This window comes from Python bivittatus, unplaced genomic scaffold, assembly GCF_059951505.1.
Source record: "Python bivittatus isolate LINGU-HERP-01145 unplaced genomic scaffold, Pbiv_v1 ctg000410_np1212, whole genome shotgun sequence".
Lineage (NCBI taxonomy): Eukaryota > Metazoa > Chordata > Lepidosauria > Squamata > Pythonidae > Python > Python bivittatus.
Genome location: NW_028277067.1, coordinates 16134632 through 16153409, shown reverse-complemented (window position 1 = coordinate 16153409; position 18778 = coordinate 16134632). Strand labels below are relative to the sequence as shown.

The 18778-nt window shown below is 38.0% G+C and overlaps 3 protein-coding genes across 3 annotated transcripts; all 3 read right to left on the bottom strand.

Annotated features, from left to right (window-relative positions):
* Nucleotides 1-217: 217 nt before the first annotated feature.
* On the bottom strand, nt 218-1192 carry LOC112543362 (olfactory receptor 10C1-like). Its single transcript, XM_025177609.2, has one exon. The coding sequence runs from the start codon at nt 1190-1192 to the stop codon at nt 218-220; it is 975 nt and encodes a 324-aa protein (XP_025033377.2).
* Nucleotides 1193-6578: 5386 nt separating this feature from the next.
* LOC148215473 (olfactory receptor 6C4-like) lies at nt 6579-7550 on the bottom strand. Its single transcript, XM_088143273.1, has one exon. The coding sequence runs from the start codon at nt 7548-7550 to the stop codon at nt 6579-6581; it is 972 nt and encodes a 323-aa protein (XP_087999399.1).
* Nucleotides 7551-16699: 9149 nt separating this feature from the next.
* Nucleotides 16700-17674, bottom strand: LOC103057156 (olfactory receptor 10A7-like). Its single transcript, XM_088143272.1, has one exon. It carries the CDS (start codon nt 17672-17674, stop codon nt 16700-16702), a length of 975 nt encoding a protein of 324 aa, XP_087999398.1.
* Nucleotides 17675-18778: the final 1104 nt, after the last annotated feature.

Below are 18778 nucleotides of genomic sequence, written 5' to 3'. Positions count from 1 at the left end.
CTAAATGTGCTGGGTTTCTTAAAGGTTAAAGTTTGAAGAAATTACTAACAAACTGATACACCCCAGCTTTCTTGTGTGGGGAGGGCAAGTTCATGAGAGAATTCTTTAATGTATTTCTAAGATACAGTTTTAGAGAAATCCACAAATGTAATATGCGTCCTCAAAGAATGCAGAATCTTATGTTTATTGGAGATCAAACAAATATCTAAACACATTTTCATAGTGAATTACAGAGATGCATTCTTTTCATTGTACACAATTTAGCAACTCCTTTTTTAAAGGCTTCTTTTACCTCCCTATTTCTTAGGCTGTATATCATGGGATTGAACAAAGGGGTCAGGATTGTATAAAACAGAGACAAGACTTTGTTGATTTCTCGCAGTCTATCAGTTTTGGGCAACATGTAGACAATCATTATTGAGCCATAGAAAATGGACACCACCATGAGGTGTGAGGAGCAAGTTGAGAAAGCCTTTTTCCTCCCACTGATGGATGGAATTCTCATGATGGTGGAAATAATGAAAATATAAGATGCCAAGGTCAAGAAGAAAGGAGGCAAGATACACATAGCAGATATGAAAATGGTTTCAAGTTCTATCAAGTGAGTGTCACTGCATGCTACCTTTAACATTGGATTTAAATCACAAAAGAAATGATTGATCTCACTGGGGCCACAGAACTTTAACTGCTGCAATAAATATAAAACTATGGTCATAAGAACTAAACCACTGATCCATGATCCACCTACAAGCTGGAAGCAAACTGTATCATTCATTAGCGTTGTGTAATGCAGCGGCTTACAGATTGCTATGTACCTATCATAAGACATTGCCGCTAGGAGACAGCATTCAGATGCTGCCAAAAGACCAAAAAAGTAATATTGTACCATGCAGCCAGTTACAGAGATTGTTATCCACCCACCATACAAGAGATTAGCCAGCATCATTGGAAGGATGTTCGAACTGTAGCAGGTCTCCAGGCAAGAGAGATTACCGAGGAAGAAATACATGGGGGTGTGAAGTTGGGGATCAGTAGCAACCAGCAAAATGATGAGGATATTCCCAACCATGGTAACAAGGTAGATAAGTAAGAAGAGGCAGAAGAGAGGAATCTGCAGATCTCCAAGTCCTGCAAATCCAAGCAAATGGAATGCCACAATATCTGTTTGATTCTCTTGTTCTGTTTCTGCCATGCCTGCAAATATGATACCAATTTCTGAAGTTAGATTCAAAGCAAACTAGTTTCTTTTTTTCCTGTTTTGGGCTGTGGTGTGTGTGTGTGTGTGTGTGTGTGTGTGTGTGTGTGCACTGATTTTTCAATCTGCAGTCCTGCTTTTTTCCTGAAAGCCTTCCATCTGAACATGATATGACTCTGCTATATTTTTTTGAAGATTGACTAGGTGTAATCACTTAGCTGAGCAAGGGAATATTTACTTCTTCAGACAAGTTCCAATACCTTTGGCACATATGTTCCATACTTCCTTGAATTATGTCCTAAGTTTCCACAAATATCATATTTATAGATGAACTGAGGCTATGTTTTCTTCCTCTCTGTGTGTGTTTTAAATAGGAAAACCATGACCACATTTGCAACAGAAATGCAGAATCAAAAGTTGCTTAACTCAATTTCTCAGCTTTGTCTTAAAAATTATGTTACGCACAGAGGTGAGAATTTGAGAAGCAGGAAAAGATAGTTTGGTGGTCTCATAACACAAAATCATTAGGACCTGTTACAATTCAGTAGCCCACAGTCCACTTTAGGAAATTGTTGGATGTATAGCACATTGATCAGTAACACTCCAGAAAAAGTTTGAGCCATGGGGCTGGGAAATCTGGGAGTTGTTGCTCTAGAAAATGAGGGAGCACCACTTTGGTGAATATATCAGCACAAGAAAGAATGAAAATGCACTCTCCTTCCCACCATTTGTTTCCAGCTTCCACAATGTGCTTTGTGTTCACCCCAATCATATGCTGCAAATAAACATCCCATTGTAGATCCTCTCACATGATAACTGTTCTGCTTGTCTTTTCTCTGTTTGCTCATTCATGTAAGAGTTTATTCAAAGTATGCAGCTTCATCCTATTTAGGACGTGGAATGCATATACTAATTTGATGTTTACTTTCTACTTTTTTCTGTGTTAAGTTACCTTAAATGTTAAGTATTAAATTATGTTTCTCATATACATGAAGGCATACTTTGACTTTCTTTTTTTCTCTCTGCCTCCAGAAAATCCAGCAACTACAATCTGTGGCTTCATTCTAAGAATGTGTACTAGTCTACAACTGGGCAAATTAATAATCAGAGATCCCCATTTTCGTATTTTACATACCGAGTCCTGAATTTGTCAGCAGTGAACTCCATTACAGAAATACTTCTTCTAAGAAGCTTGATGCTTCCCACTTTGCAAATAGGGGGCTGGGGGGTGCAGAATTGTTAGTACATTTGCCCCAGGCCTTCTGAAGGCATCTTTAAAGCTAATAAATTGCACAAGGTATTTAAAAAATAAGAACTAAGGCTTCAAATAATTGCCAATCAGAAATTTGATCTAGCACTTTATAGCAGCATAAGGCTCGGTTAATAATTTTTTTCAAGAAATGCCAACTGTCATACCAGCCTTCTCCAGATGTTTTCGGATTGCAGTTCCCAGATTTTCTAGCCAGAGGACTAACTTATGAACCATTTCTCTATATTCGTTGCTTACCTATTCCTCAGGTGAGTCTTTTGCACTTCAGTGCCAGTTTTCTTTAACCAAACCAGAGCACTCAGTGCTGGTTCACCAATATCATAAAATTATACCTTTTTGGGGGGAAAAAAATAGAAATCTAACCCTAGGGAGACTAAAACAGCTCTAAGTCAAGATTCACAAAATGGAATGGATTACTCTGAGCGGAGGTATGCCTGAGGAAGACTCGGGGTTGCAGCATAAGTGTTCTCTGTCATGCTGAAGAAGAAAACTGAAGAAAAACAGTGGTATGAAAAGGTATTGTCTGGAAATGTACCACACATTTCTTCTGATTCTGTAAATGGGTATAGAGAAAGTTGAATTACCTTTACAGGAGGCTGATATTCAGTAAGCAGTTTTTGGCCTTCTGTCACCATCAGTGCCAGGTTCTCTATGGAATCTTATGTTGATGTCTAGATTTGACTCAGGACTGGTGTAAATAAAAGGAGGGATTAAAGTGAAACCTAATTGAACACTTTCTCTAAAAAAGACATCATCCTAATTTTGCATTTATCTTATATCAAAGGCCACGGTCCCTGCTGTGCAAATTAATTCAGTTTAACCTAGAGGAAGATAACATATCTCTAGATGATGATGCCCTGAGGAATCTGAAAACAGCCAGAGAATCACAGCTCCTTTGAACACACTATTGCTACTCCTACAGAGTAGCAAAAATGCCCAAAATCCTTCTTAAGGATAGAAGAAAGCATCAAAATTACATTTAGGGTAAAGAGATTGAACAGTAAAACAAGTGTACAAAGCTTGTGATAAGTTTTACATGCATATTTTACCAAAACAGATGAAAACAGGGAAAACATAAAATGGTGACTTCATTGTTAGGTGTAGGACAACTTCAGCTGCTAAAAAATATTAGAGAGATATATGCAGCCCCCAAGCCACAAGAGGATAGATGCTTCCCCTGTACTTTTGGGACATACTGCCTCTGAACTGGGATCCAGATGCACTCCCTCAAATCATTTCTGTACAACCTGCAACCCCAAATTAAATTATATATAATTTTTAAAAAGATAGAAATTAATCCAAACTGATATAAAATAAGAAAAAGAAAAAATTTAAAGAGAAAGCTAAAAGTTCAGGAAAGGAAAAAGAAAAAGAAAAAGAAAAAGAAAAAGAAAAAGAAAGGAAAGGAAAGGAAAGGAAAGGAAAGGAAATGAAAGGAAAGGAAAGGAAAGGAAAGGAAAGGAAAGGAAAGGAAAGGAAAGGAAAGGAAAGGAAAGGAAAGGAAAGGAAAGGAAAGGAAAGGAAAGGAAAGGAAAGGAAAGAAGTAGCTTCCGATCTTCTTTACAGCAGTTATAGGTACAATTATAAATTTACCTCTTACACTATGGTTACAACATAACTCTCTTCTTTCTATAATCTATCCTGTCTTATCATCAAAACAATAAGTCATAAGTTCATTTTTTTCTGTTTCATGCAAAAAGTTCATAAGGGATTTCCAGTTGCAATCAAAGTAGATAGTATCTTTTCTCCGATCAAACAAGTCAATTTAGCCATCTCAGCAAGTTCCATCTTCACAAATCTGATCTCCAATTTCCAGCACACAAAAGTTCCAGGAAAAAAAAGTGAGTTGGAAGAAAGTGGCTAGGGGAAAATCACCTTCTGGAAGAGAAGGGAGCAGGTTTAAGCAGATCTATCTATCTATCTATCTATCTATCTATCTATCTATCTATCTATCTATCTATCTATCTCAGTAGTCATACCTTAAGCACTAATCTAACTGTGAGTCACCCAACTCTCCAGATGATTAGGAACTACAATTTTTAAGCAACCCAGATGGTATAGGCATCAGCCATGGAAGCTGGAGGATTCCCAAAGTTTTCTTCCCAAAGGATCTGCAGAGCATCAGAATGGGGACGATTTCTCTAAGAATACAGGAGATATCTGTGATCCTAATTATAGAATTAGGATGAAATTAGGACATTGCTATTCTGGTATGAGGAGGGGATTACCCTCTTTGCCCAGGGCTGCTAATTTGTTCCATTTCAGATCTGCATAACTTTTTTTTTTTAAGTACACTGAACTAATGTCTAGAATTAATGTATGGTAGTACATGCTACTAAGATTTATATGAAGGATGGAAATGTCTTGCCTTTGTTGGACTGAAAAAGGCTCTAATGCTGGGAGAGGTGGATGGAAAGAAAGAAAGAAGATGACCAGCATCAAGGTGGATGGACTCAATTACAGTGGCAATGGGTGCAATGTTGGAAGACCTGAAAAACCAGGTTTGGGGTTTGTTCTACAATAATAGGATGGATGAGAAACAGCGACAGTGACCGCACACTGAGTGAAGAGCCTGACCCTCATCAGTTTCCCACCATTTGCCCTACTGGGCAAAAACGCTCAAATGGGCAAAGAGATGATGCAGTCTCCAACGCCTCTTCTTATGGTCTTGGGCACTCATGACACCAAACTTCTCTTGCAGCAGCTGCAACCAATTTCAGGGCAGTGGCTTAGTCAACACATCAGCCATCGTTTCTTCCAGAGGACAGTACCATGTGCTTGTAAGCCCTTGTTCTTCTCCATTGCATACATAGTATGCTGTCAATGTGCTAATTTTTATTTTATTTTATTTATTTTATTTGCTTGTGTGTTTCAGAGACAAATGAAAGCACCTTCTCTTCAAACAATACTATACGCTTAGATTAGGTCATTCCAAAATCCTACCATGGTGGCTTGCTTCTGCAGGCCCAAATGATTGCACCATGGCCAGGAGCAGTAAGACAGGTGAGAAACAGACCCAGGAGCAGCCTGTGAAGATCCTTCTACCATTGCACCATTTGCCCTAGTGGTCACAGAGCTGCAAAGAGATCGTGCCGTTTCCAACATCCAGCCTTCCCAAACGATTGTCCTCTCAGTGTTTCAGGACTCTAAGTATTCCAATGGCCAGGTTGGTTGGAATTCTGATAGCTGTCATCTCCAAACAGCTGGAAAAATCAGTTTGGGGGAAAGCATTTAGAGTCCCACAACTAACAACAGCTGCAGGGCATATTGGCTGGCTGGTGATGAAAATTAGAATTCAAAGGTTTGCTTCTCTCATTTGTTTGTACCCTACAATTCAATGTCTCTATGAATTAAAACAATGAAGTTGCCATTAAAAAATGTATCATGATTCTCAATCATTTATGCTAAACTATGTAACTTTATTTATGCATACTAGTATCTACCTCATAGAGAAATGTATGATTAAAGAGAAAAACAAATTATTCTGAAATACAATATAAACAGACCAAAATATGAAGTACCAATACTAGTATTTCCAAGTAAAAAAATGCCAATGTTATTAGCCATGTGAATTTTAAAAAAAAAATTGAGCAAGATAGATAAATAATGGAGGGATTTATTATGAAAATCTCTGTAGGCCATAAGCTGCGGTTCCATTACAAGCAGCTTTAGGACTCCTGTGAAATCTTTTATCTCTTCTTCCAAACATTTCTTAGAAAAGGCCAGATGCTTATGTGGGGAGGGGTTGGAAGCCCTCAGCTTTGGAAGAGCCATAAGCCATGAGATATCATGTCTTCTGATGAAACCATGAGCTTTTCATAATATAGTGTTTTGGTTAGTTCAAGAACTGATGCAGGAAGCAAAAAAAGCCTTTCTGTAAACTTCTTGCTTTTCTTCTAAATGTGCTGGGTTTCTTAAAGGTTAAAGTTTGAAGAAATTACTAGCAAACTGATACACCCCAGCTTTCTTGTGTGGGGAGGGCAAGTTCATGAGAGAATTCTTTAATGTATTTCTAAGATACAGTTTTAGAGAAATCCACAAATGTAATATGTGTCCTCAAAGAATGCAGAATCTTATGTTTATTGGAGATCAAACAAATATCTAAACACATTTTCATAGTGAATTACAGAGATGCATTCTTTTCATTGTACACAATTTAGCAACTCCCTTTTTAAAGGCTTCTTTTACCTCCCTATTTCTTAGGCTGTATATCATGGGATTGAACAAAGGGGTCAGGATTGTATAAAACAGAGACAAGACTTTGTTGATTTCTCGCAGTCTATCAGTTTTGGGCAACATGTAGACAATCATTATTGAGCCATAGAAAATGGACACCACCATAAGGTGTGAGGAGCAAGTTGAGAAAGCCTTTTTCCTCCCACTGACGGATGCCATTCTCATAAGATTATAAATAATGTAAATATAAGATGCCAAGGTCAAGAAGAAAGGCAAGATACAAACAACAGATAATAAAATAGTGACAAGTTCTATCAAGTGAGTATCACTGCATGCTAGCTTTAATATTGGATTTAAGTCACAAACGAAATGATTGATCTCACTGGGGCCACAGAACTTTAACTGATACATTAAATATAAAACTATGCTCATAAGAACTGAACCACTGAACCATGATCCAGCTATATGTTGGAGGCAAACTCTGTCATTCATTAGTGTTGTGTAATGCAGTGGCTTGCAGATTGCTACATACCTATCATAGGACATTGCCGCTAGGAGAAAACATTCGGAAGCTGCCAAAAGAGCAGTAAAATAATATTGCATTATGCAGCAAGTTACAGAGATTTTTTTTCGCCCACCATACAAGAGATTAGCCAGCATCATTGGAAGGATATTTGAACTGTAGCAGGTCTCCAGGCAGGACAGATTACCCAGGAAGAAATACATGGGGGTGTGAAGATGGGGATCAGTAACAACCAGCAAAATGATGAGGATGTTCCCAACCATGGTAACAAGGTAGATAAGTAAGAAGAGGCAGAAGGGAAGAACCTGCAGATCTCCAAGCCCTACAAATCCCATCAAATGGAATTCTGTGATTTCTGTTTGGTTCTCTTCTTCTGTTCCTGCCATTTCTGCAAATATGATACCAGATTTATTTGAGGTGCTCAGAAATTATTTTTGCAGTTCTCAGCTTTTAATCTTATAACCAAGGAACACAGTTAAAAAGCAATTCATAAACATGAGATACATAAAGGTGAATGAAAGTCGTTTTTCTGTTAACAATTCCATAGTTATAACTCACAGCAGCACAAGTTTAAAGGGGCCAAGAAGAAATCATTTGAGAACAAACAGATGAACATAATGAGATCAGGGGAAGATTGTGTTTAGGAAATAGAGCTTTGTTGGCTTTTGGCTTTTGTTTATTTTGGGAAAACGTCAATGAGTTCAGCAAAAATTAAGTCAAGTACAAAAAAGAGTGTTTACACCATCATTCAGTTAAGCAATCTTAATTCTAAAGATGAACAAAAGTCTTTGGTAATTTATTCATTTCCTCTGCACTAAATGAAATTTAGGAGGTGAGATTCAGAGTAAATTATTATTATTATTATTATTACTACTACTACTATTTTCCTGATGTTTCACTCTCCAGTCCTATTTAGTTTCAGAGAATGTCCCATCTGAAGTCTAACTTGATATGAGTCTACTTTGTTTATTCAAATTAGCCAAGATTGGCTAGGTGTTCATATAGCTTAGCAAGGGAATATTTACTTCCTCAGAAAAGTTCCAATCCCATTTGGAAATTTGATCTATACTTACTTGAATCCTGACTTATCTAGACACAAATATCATCTTTACAGATGAAGTAAGGTGGTGTTTTCTTTCTCTCTCCCCATTTTAAATAGGAAGACCTCATTTGCAATAGAAATGCAGAATTAGAAACTGCTTGCTCCATTTCTACAGTGGGCTGTCAGAATAACCTTGGGAGACAAGAGGTGGAAGGAGCTACATCCTAGACTATGGTCAGACAAAGGATATCTCAACCCACAGAAGGAATGGGGGCAGAGGAATATTCTGAGAAGGGACCCTCCCTAGTTTTCTGAAACGTAACCATGAGAGAGGGGAGATGTGCATTCAGAGTTACAAGATTCTGTTACTGTAACCTTACAATAAAGGTAGTGTTAATATTAATGGTTTTGGTTTCTTGACTTGACTACCTCAAAGGACTGACAGTTTCACAGATTTGTCTTGCACGTTGTATTACTCACAAAAGGGAGAATTTAAGAAGCAATTTGGTTTATTTCATATTATAAAGTATAAATTAAAGTCAAAAGGTCAGCTTTTTGGTCTCATAGCACAAAATTATTAGGACCTACAATTCAGTAGCCCACAGTCGACTTAATGAAATTTTTGGATGTCTGGCAACATTAACACAGCTAACTCTCTAGAAAATAAATGAGCCATGATGGCTGGATATTCTGAGACTTGTTCTAGCAAATAAAGGACTACCACTTTGGTGAATAATCCAGCAAAGAAAATATTTGGGCTTCATTCTCTACAGTAGTCAGTAAGTGTACAACTAGGCAAAACTATGAGCACAGGTCCCCATTCCTTTTCCTAAGTTATATACCGAGTCCTAAATTTGTCAACAGTAAATCCCATTACATAAATACTTCTAAGAAGCTTTCCCTTTCTGGGGTGTATGGGAGAAGAGCTGGTATATTTTCCCTAGGCCTTCTGAGCACAACTTCAGAACTAATAAATTGCACAGTGTATCTGAGAAAAATGAGAAATACAGCTCCAAAAGTATTTCCAATCAGAAATTTGAGCTACAATTTTCTCGCAACAAAACTCTTGATTAATAATAATTTTTAAGAATCACCATCTGTCATAGTATCTCCCTCTTACACAGCCTCCTCCAGATGTTTTGGGATGGCAGTTCCCAGAATTTCCAGCCGGAGCATCAACTTAGGCACCATTGCTATAGATTCATAGCTCACCTATTCTCCACATGAGTCTTTTGTACTTCAGTACCCATTTTCTTTTACAGAGCAGGCAGTGCTGCTTCACTGATTTTGTAAAATAATAACTAAAATTAACCTTTTTTAAAAAATTAAAAAGCTAACCTCAGGGAGACTCAACAGGGCTATAAATCACAATTCATTTTGTGCTTAGGATGAAATGGATCATCCTGGGAGAAGGTTTGGCTGGCCAATATCATACATAATGTGTAATTCACTTTACAGGAGCCTGATATTGAGGGAGCAGCTTCTGGTTTTTCTCTCACCATCAGCACCAGGTTCTCTATGGAATCTCACCTTGATCTCTGGATACGATGTAAATAAAAGCAGTAATTGAAGTGAAAGCCAATTGAACACTGTCTCTAAAGAAGACATCACCCCACTTTTTCATTTATCTTATATGGAAGGGCATGGTCCCTGCTGTGCAAATTAACTCAGTTTATCCTAGAGGAAGAGAACAAGTCTCTAGATGATGATGCCCATGGGAATCCAGAGAAACACAGCTCCTCTCCACATGTATTGCCAGTCTTAAAGTGTAGCAAAAATGCCTAACATGCTTCTCAAGGACAGGAGAAAGCATAACAACAATACTTGGGGAGGCACAACTGAAAAATTAAATAAATGTGCTAACCTTGTGTTCGGCTTTACATGCATATTATATCTAAACATCTGAAACAGGAAAAGCATAACTATGATTTGACAATATGGTGACATCATTGCTATGTGAAGTGCAAAGTTTGGCTGCTGAAAGACATTAGAGAGAAATGTGCAGCCTCCAAGGCAGAAGAGGATAAGTGCTTCCCCAGTACATTTGGGACATGCTATCTTTCAACTGGGGTCCAGATGCCCTCCCTCAAATCATTTCTGTGCAAACTGGTCTCTAATTTTCAGCAGACTAGGTTTAATGTTTGTGATGTTGTGACAGACCAGGAATGGAGAATCCCTTCCAGGATCTCAGAAATAAGATCAGGGCCAAGACCCAGCTGCTCTTCCTCCTTTACATAATCCCATCAGACCTGAAGTGGCTGTTGCTGCAATAAAACAAACGATTCTTAATCCTGTAAGGTGAGAAGAAACTCACCAGGACAAAACCAACAAAACCAACAGGGAGGACTCACCCTTTCCAACTTCTTCACAGCAGACCCACTAAGAAAATTGCAAGAGTGTAGCTGGGAGAAAATCACAGACTTTCCAGTTCTAGGTTAAGGACATGCACTTAATCTCCCACCACACATGAGCATGGGAAACAAAAGACATTTCCAAAGACTGCTCTCTCCTCTGAAAAGGTGTGATTCCCCCTCCTCTCATGAAATCAAAACAGTTTGACTCACCCTCTATGGCCATAGAAACCCACCAGTGAATCAGGCCCTTACAATTCCCCACTCCCCAAGTCACAACTCCTGTAAAAGTCCTTCCTTTCTTTTGTTGTCGTTCCTATTTCTCCTATGAACCATGTGTGACCTTTTTCCTCAGTGTTGCCTTCCACCTTTTGAGTCAACAACAGTGATTCCCAGAAAAAAAAATGAGGGGGAAGAAAGTGGATAGGGTAAAAACAACTTCCAAAAGGGAAGGGGACAGTTTTAAAGGGAAAAATGTTTTTTCACTGGAACATCTTCCTTCCTTTGACTACATCCACTTGAGCCCTTCTTCCATCCAACTCTCAACACATTCCAGATGACTCATATGTGACCCTTGCTCTGAAAAATGAGGGTAGCTGTTAAGAAGGATTCAACACAGAAAAAGATTTCTAAAATGGCCACAAAGCAATAGAAAATAATAATCATTTAAATGGTTACTTTGCTTTCACTTCAATTTCCACTGGAGATGGAAAGCTTGGCAAATTTTCCTATTAATAGCAGGAAGCCCTAAAGTACACAAATTCAGGATCAAATCTAATCACAGCTTATGCATTTGTCTCGCTCTAGGGCACCCAACATTCCAGATGTTGAGGAACTGCAATTTCTAAAGTAGCTGTAGCTATTGGCCATGGAAGCTGGAGCATTCTCCAAGTTTTCCACCCCCAGAATCTGCAGAACATCAGAATGGGGAAGATTCCTCTAAGAATGCAGGAGAAATCTGACACTAATTAGTGGATTTGGATGAAATCAAGGCATTCCTATTCTTAAATGGGGAGGGGATTACTTTCTTTCCCCCCTGCTGAAATTTGATCCATTTGAGGTTCTGCATGAGTAAGGAATTTCTAAAACTGCCTTAACGTATGCAACCAATATTTAGATCAAAGGTGAAAAAGTCTTTCCTTTGTTAGACTACATATCTTGTTAGACTAAATGTCTCCAACTAGCATGGTAAATGATGAGATGAGAGATAACGAGCATTATAATCTAGGCCTTGTTTCATGTTGGCTTTAGATCTCCAAGAATTCCCCATGCCCATCCAATCTGATAGTTCTAGAACTTGAAATCCCAATACAACTACAGGGCCCCAGGTTGAGTAAGCCTATTTTAAACTAAAGATAACCCATTGGAGGAGATGGGCAGCATACAAATTTGAAAAATAAATAAATAAATAAACAAACAAACAAACAAACTTCAGGAGATAATGGGGTTGGATTATGTACAACATTTTGAATACTTTCTGCTTCTATAATCACTATAAGAGTGCTGGTGTCAAAAAGAAATTGACACCCAATACATCATCCTTGTTAACCTCACAAAATTAGATAATGATTACTGATTTATCACTGATGCGCTATGACTGAAATTCTTATGTATAGTAGCATACTTCACTACAAGCAGGAAAAGACCAGCAGGCCAAGCAGGCCAAGGCAGCAAATTACTATACTCTGCTGAGACACAATAGGTTCAGATGAAAATAGAGAACACAACTTTTAAGTTAACGAAAGGAAATGCACCAAATTTAACTGACCATGTCAATAAAAAAAGAGAGTTTGAACAATATAGTAAAAAGAAAACATGTGGTTATTTGACAGTAGGAATCTATTCATCTCATTCACTTGGTTCATTAGGCACAGCTTCAGAGTTGGGCTCCTGTAAATCATTGCATGGAAATACTGGGCACTTAAGGGGAAGGGTCACAGCTGGACATGAACAGTAGCACAAGAAACTCCACTGATATGTTCGCCTCTCTCCTGTGTGTTCTGTGCCATCATAACCTTGCTTAATATTAAGGCTGCAATGTCATTCCAGGAACTACTAATGAAGTGAGCCATTGACCCAGGTTCCAGCTTGTAGATCCATTTTGAATGGACAAAACCCTCCATCCATAATTGGTATGTAAAAGAGTGGCTTAAAGATTGCTACAAACCAATCATAGGGCATTGCCACAAAGAGCTAATAGGCACTTGAGAATAACTGATTATAATGATTATAATTATAAGGAAAATTAATGATGATAAATGAATCATGGACAGATCAGATATTGAGATTAAACATTTCCAGTTTCTCCTGCTGTTTTGAGAAGTTCTTACATGCATGGTCATCTAATGGCTCATGATTTGAAAAATAGGCATCACAGGTCACATTTTCCTGAGAGAACTTTACCTTGAACAGAATTGAAATTTCAGCTAGCAAAAAAGGACACAAACAACTTCTCTTCACTACATACATATTTTCATAAGGATTGAAGAACCGTCTGTATATCAAGATACATTGCTAAGATAGCTCAGAACTGGAAAATAGAAAAATTATCTTTGCCTTTTCATCTTTATGTGGGAGAAGTCTCATTTCATTCAGTGCAATTTAATTTTGAGTAGATATAATTAGAAATTATAATATGTTAATTAACCTTCATTCTGAATATTGGCTAAGATCTTTAATTATTTCTCCCTTTTCTTCTTTTCTTCTGCATTAACTACAACTACGAAATGAGATGCAGAATTCATCAGTTTAGTCCACCTGTATTGAAATTACCAGAAGCCAATCTCTATACTAACCCACTGATTTCAGTTAATTAATTAACAGGCAACTTTTCCTAAACCTAACTCATTCCCTAGAAATAAAGGAATATTTCTTTCAAGTCAAACTGGCTGCTTCATGCAGATATTGATACACTTTTTTTGGCAAGAGGAAGAGGGGTTGCCATTGCATTCATTCAGGACCATTTTCAACTTCCCTCCTAGCCTATAGCACTGCTATTTTCTCGTGGATTCCCATCCAAGTACTAACCAGGTTTGACTCTGCTTAGCTTTTCAAGATCAGGCAAGACTGGCTGCTTGGTATCTCTTAGGTATGGAAGAGAATGTCTCCCTGAGTTTGGGGAACTTGATACCTACTTCTTTGATATATGTGCAAATATATTTGCAGATGAGATGCAATAGTGTTACCTTCCTTTCTCCTAATACGCAGTACATAAAACTGCTATATTGGTCAATACCTACCCTACTACACAGATAATTTTAAGAAGCACCATGGATTGGGGCCTTTCCATTTCCAGGGTGCAATATTTTCGCAGACTTTCCTAATGTACTCTAAGTGCAGTGTCAGTAATAAAAAATGCCATGGTGGTTGTGAGAAGAGGAAGAGGGTCAGCTTCATAGATGCATCCAGAGAGAATGTGAGCAAGATCTTCATAGCCGCACAGGTGCTGATCAGGGCCTTCTTCTCACTCACAGAAGGCTTGCTAATTCCGCATGTGCGTCTTCTGCATCACTTATATCAGCCTTCCAAAGGCCAGTTTCATATCACTAAACAGTTCCATCAACTGAGGTTCATCTCTTTCCCCATAGTTGAAAGACACACTTAAAAACAGTAAAAACAACCACAGAAAGTCTTTTAAATCCAAGGAACGGGTGTCTAATTGTGTTTCTTTATTGTGGCAGGGTGGAAATGGCTTGGAGCTTTCAAGATAAGGCGCAGCTGGCTGGAACCATGAGCAGGAACACTCAGTGCTGCCACATTCTGTTGACATTGTGCTAGTTGGAGGAAGATGGAGGAAGCGAGCAGGTGCAAAATTTTTCTGTGAAAGTGTATCACATATTACTCCCCTTCTAAATGAGAGGGAAGAAAATTAACTCCCCTTTAAAGGCAGCTTCTCTTCCGTGAGCAGCTTTGTGGCTTCTATCACCATCAGTGACAAAGTCTAAATAGTATCAAAAAGTCTTTTCTAATCATTATCTCTAAATCTGGCTCAGTAATCAAACTGAATCCTGACTGCACATTGTTTCTATGAAACTGCATCCTTCTTATTTGGCATTTATTCAAAAAAGGAGCATATAATCTCTACTTTACATTAACATTTTAAATTCTGGGGGAAGACCATATCTCTCTAAATACTAAGGAAGAACCGGGTAAGACATCTGCACTATAACTTTGGATATATCAACTTTTAATCTGAGATCCAGATGCCTTTCTCCAATGCCTGGCATATCCACTTTCAAAAATTGACAAGGAAACTCAGTTTATGAAAGAAAATATGTGGTTTGTATAGGAACTGGAATAAAAGCTCTCAACTAGCATTGCCAACAGAAGGATAGGGATGGTCAGTGGGTTGGATTTACATTCCAGCATGCTTATTCTTGCAAGGGGGAAAGGTTACCCATCTCACTCTGTCATGCAAACCTGACCCATCTGGTGTTCCACTAGGCTGCTTTTATATGGTACATGGGGAGAGGACTTTTGAATATTAATTTATATGTATAGCCATGATGTATCTGAAGCATGAATAACCTGTTTTCTTCTATGCCTTGTTAAACCAAAATTCCCATCAGTCTCATCTAGCAGAGTCAATTATGTAAAATATAGGCATTATAATCAAGTGTTGGACATCTGAATTGAGCACATGATTTATTAGAGCGTATGTTCCTTACTGAGTCAATTCTAGCAAATTCACTGAATCCGACAAAAAGCTAGGTTATTATGAGCAAATGAAGATAGAAAACCCTCACCTCTATCTAAACTACATCTTGAAGACAAGGACACCAGAAAGAGAGACAGAAGCAGAGACAAAGAGCTTGTTCCTTTGTATTTAATACACAGGGACTTGGGTTAATAATAATAATAGGACAGATGGGAAACAGTTACACTGACAGTAAACCAAACTGAGGACCCTTACCCTCATTTGTGTCTCACTATTTGTCCTAGTGATCAAAAAGGATTGAAGGTACACAGAGTTGGTGAAATCTCCAGCATCTCTTCTGATTGTCTTGGACACTCATCATACCAATCTTCTCTTGAAGAAGCTGCAATTGATTTCACAGCAGTCGTTTCTCAGCACCTCAGGCATTACCTGCTCTGTAATCTTCTAACAATTTCTAAATCCTCATCATATCACCATCTGAAATGTACTGTTTTCGTGGAGAAAAGTACCATGGTGGCTCGGTTCTGCAATCCCAAATGAGTGCTCCGTGGTCAGGAGGAATAAGACAAGTGATAAACAAATACAAGGACAGCAGGTGAAGATCATTCTATCATTACAACACTTCACCTAGTGGTAAGATACGCTCCTAGATGCAAAGAGATGGTGCAGTTACCAACATCTAGTCTTCCCAACCTGTTGTCTTCTCAGTGTTTGAGGGCCAGCCCTCTAACAATTTGCAATGGCCAAGATGGTTGGAAATATGACAGCAGTAATCCCCAAACATCTGGAGACATCAGTTTGGGGAGGAACATTTTGTCTCACAACACCTGCAGGGCAGTTTGGTTCAGTGATGACCAAAACAAGAATCTGAAGATTTGCTTCTGTCACTTATCTAGGAGCACTGAAGACAAAAGACACACTTGAAATATGTCTATCTCTGTGGATTAAAATAATGATGTTGCATTGGAAAAATTTATCATTATTCTCAGTGGTTTACGCTAATATTATGTGTGTTTATCCATACTAGTACCGATCTCAAGGAGCTACATATTATTAAAGAGAAAAACAATTTAATCTGACATCCATGAAGTACAGAATTGTATACTTCCAAGGGAAAAATTGCCAATGTTATTAGCCCTGTGAATTTTAAAAAAATACAACTTGAACAATGTGGTTAAATAATGGAGGGATTTATCAAGGAAAGTCTCTGCAGTGGTTCCATGAGAAGCAGCCTTAGAACCATTGTAGAAAGCTTTTTGGTAAAATTCTAGTTTTTCTTCTATGTGTGCTGGATTTCTGAAAGGTTAAAGTTGGGAGGAAAATTCACCCTCCTTTCACTTTCGTGGGAGGGGAGGGCCAGTTCATGAGGGAATTCTCTATTTTATCTCTAATATACAATTTTGGAGAAATCCACAAATATAATAGTGTCCACAAAGAACCCAAAATCCTTCTTTATTGGAGATCAAACAAGTTTCTAATTTTTTTTCATAATAAATTACAGCAGTGCACTTTTTCAGTTTTATACAATTTAGCAACTGCTCTTCTATGGGCCTCTTTTACCTCCCTATTTCGTAGACTGTATATCAGGGGATTGAACAAAGGGGTCAGGATTGTATAAAACAGAGACAAGACTTTGTTGATGTTTCGCAGTCTATCTGTTTTGGGCAATATGTAGACAATCATCATAGTGCCATAGAAAATTGACACCACCATAAGGTGTGAGGAGCAGGTTGAGAAAGCCTTTTTCCTCCCACTGACAGATGCCATTCTCATGATGGTGGAAATAATGACAATATAAGAGGCCAAAGTCAAGAATAAAGGAAACAAGATACACAGAACAGAAAATAAAAGACTGACAAGTTCAATCAAGTGAGTGTCACTGCATGCTAACTTTAATATTGGATTGAATTCACAAAAAAAATGATTGATCTCACCAAGGCCACAGAACTTTAACTGCTGCATTAAATATAAAACTATGGTCATAAGAACTAAACCACTGATCCATGATCCAGCTATAAGTTGGAGGCAAACTCTATCATTCATTAGTGTTGTGTAATGCAGTGGCTTACAGATTGCTAAATACCTATCATAGGACATTGCTGCTAGGAGAAAACATTCAGAAGCTGCCAAAAGACCAAAAAAGTTATATTGTATCATGCAGCCTGTTACAGAAATTGTTCTTCGCCCACCATGCAAGAGATTAGCCAGCATCATTGGAAGGATGTTAGAACTGTAGCAGGTCTCCAGGCAAGACAGATTACCCAGGAAGAAATACATGGGGGTGTGAAGGTGGGGATCGGTAACAACCAGCAAAATGATGAGGATATTCCCAACCATGGTAACAAGGTAGATAACTAAGATGAGGCAGAAGAGAGGAATCTGCAGATCTCCAAGCCCTACAAATCCCAGCAACTGGAATTCCGTGATTTCTGTTTGGTTCTCTTGTTCTGTTTCTGCCATGCCTGCAAATATAATGCTAAATTTATCTGAGGTGCTTAGAAATTGTTATTGCAGTCCTTATGCTTGTGGGAGGTCTCGCTGAATTCAGTGCAAGTTAAGTCAAGTAGGTAGAAATAGTGTTTATACCATCATTCTTTTAATTTACATTCATTCTGAAAATGAACAAAAATCTTAGGTAATCCACTCTTTTCTTTTCGCTAACTAAAATTATGAAATGAGATTCAGAGGAAATTAATTCTTTTTTTCCCTTAATTTCTCACTCCCCTGTCCTTCTTACTTTCCTGGGAGCCTCCATCTGAAGTCCAACTTGATGTGAGTCTAGCTTAGTTTTTTCAGGTGAGTCCAGATTGACTAGGCACGATCACTTAGCTGAAAAAGGGAATATTGACATTTTCAGAAACATTCTGGCTGGATTTGATCCATACTTTCTTGAATCCCAACCCAAGTTTCCACAACTATCATATTTACAGATGTACTGAGATGGTGTTTTGTTCCTCTCGCCTGTTATAAATAAATAAACAAACAAATAAGTAAATAGTGGTCAATAAATAATAAATAATTTGTTGTTCTAACAAATGAGGGAGAACCTCTTTAGTGAATATATGAGCACAGGAAAGTGGGAAATTGCACTCTGCTTCCCACTGGTTGTGTTTAGTTTTCATGATGTGCTCAGTGTTCTCTCGCTCAGTTACCCCACTCCTATTCTGTCAATAAACATCCCATTGTGGATTATCTTACACAATAACTTTTCTGCTTTGCCTTTTAGCTTATGCAAAGTATGCTGCTTCATCCTATTTAGAACTTGGAATGAATATACACATTTAATGGTTAATTTCCTACATTTTTCCTGTTGTTACGTTAACTGCCTAAATGTTAAGAATTAAATTTTGTCTCTCATATATATTACCCATGGTGATTTACTTTCTTTCTCTCTTTCTGTCTATGCAAAATTCAGCAGAGAAAGCCTTGGGGCTTCATCCTTGGGATGTGCAGTACTCAGTAGTTCAAGAACTAGGCAAAACTCTCAGCAGTTGTCCCCAGACCTGTTCATAGCTTATATCCCAAATCCTAAATTTATCATCAATAAGCTCATTACCTAAACAC

What these genes read in the sequence shown, in the direction of transcription:
- LOC112543362 (XM_025177609.2), bottom strand. Translation starts at nt 1,192, where the DNA reads ATGGCAGAAACAGAACAAGAGAATCAAACAGATATTGTGGCATTCCAT.
- LOC148215473 (XM_088143273.1), bottom strand. Translation starts at nt 7,550, where the DNA reads ATGGCAGGAACAGAAGAAGAGAACCAAACAGAAATCACAGAATTCCAT.
- LOC103057156 (XM_088143272.1), bottom strand. Translation starts at nt 17,674, where the DNA reads ATGGCAGAAACAGAACAAGAGAACCAAACAGAAATCACGGAATTCCAG.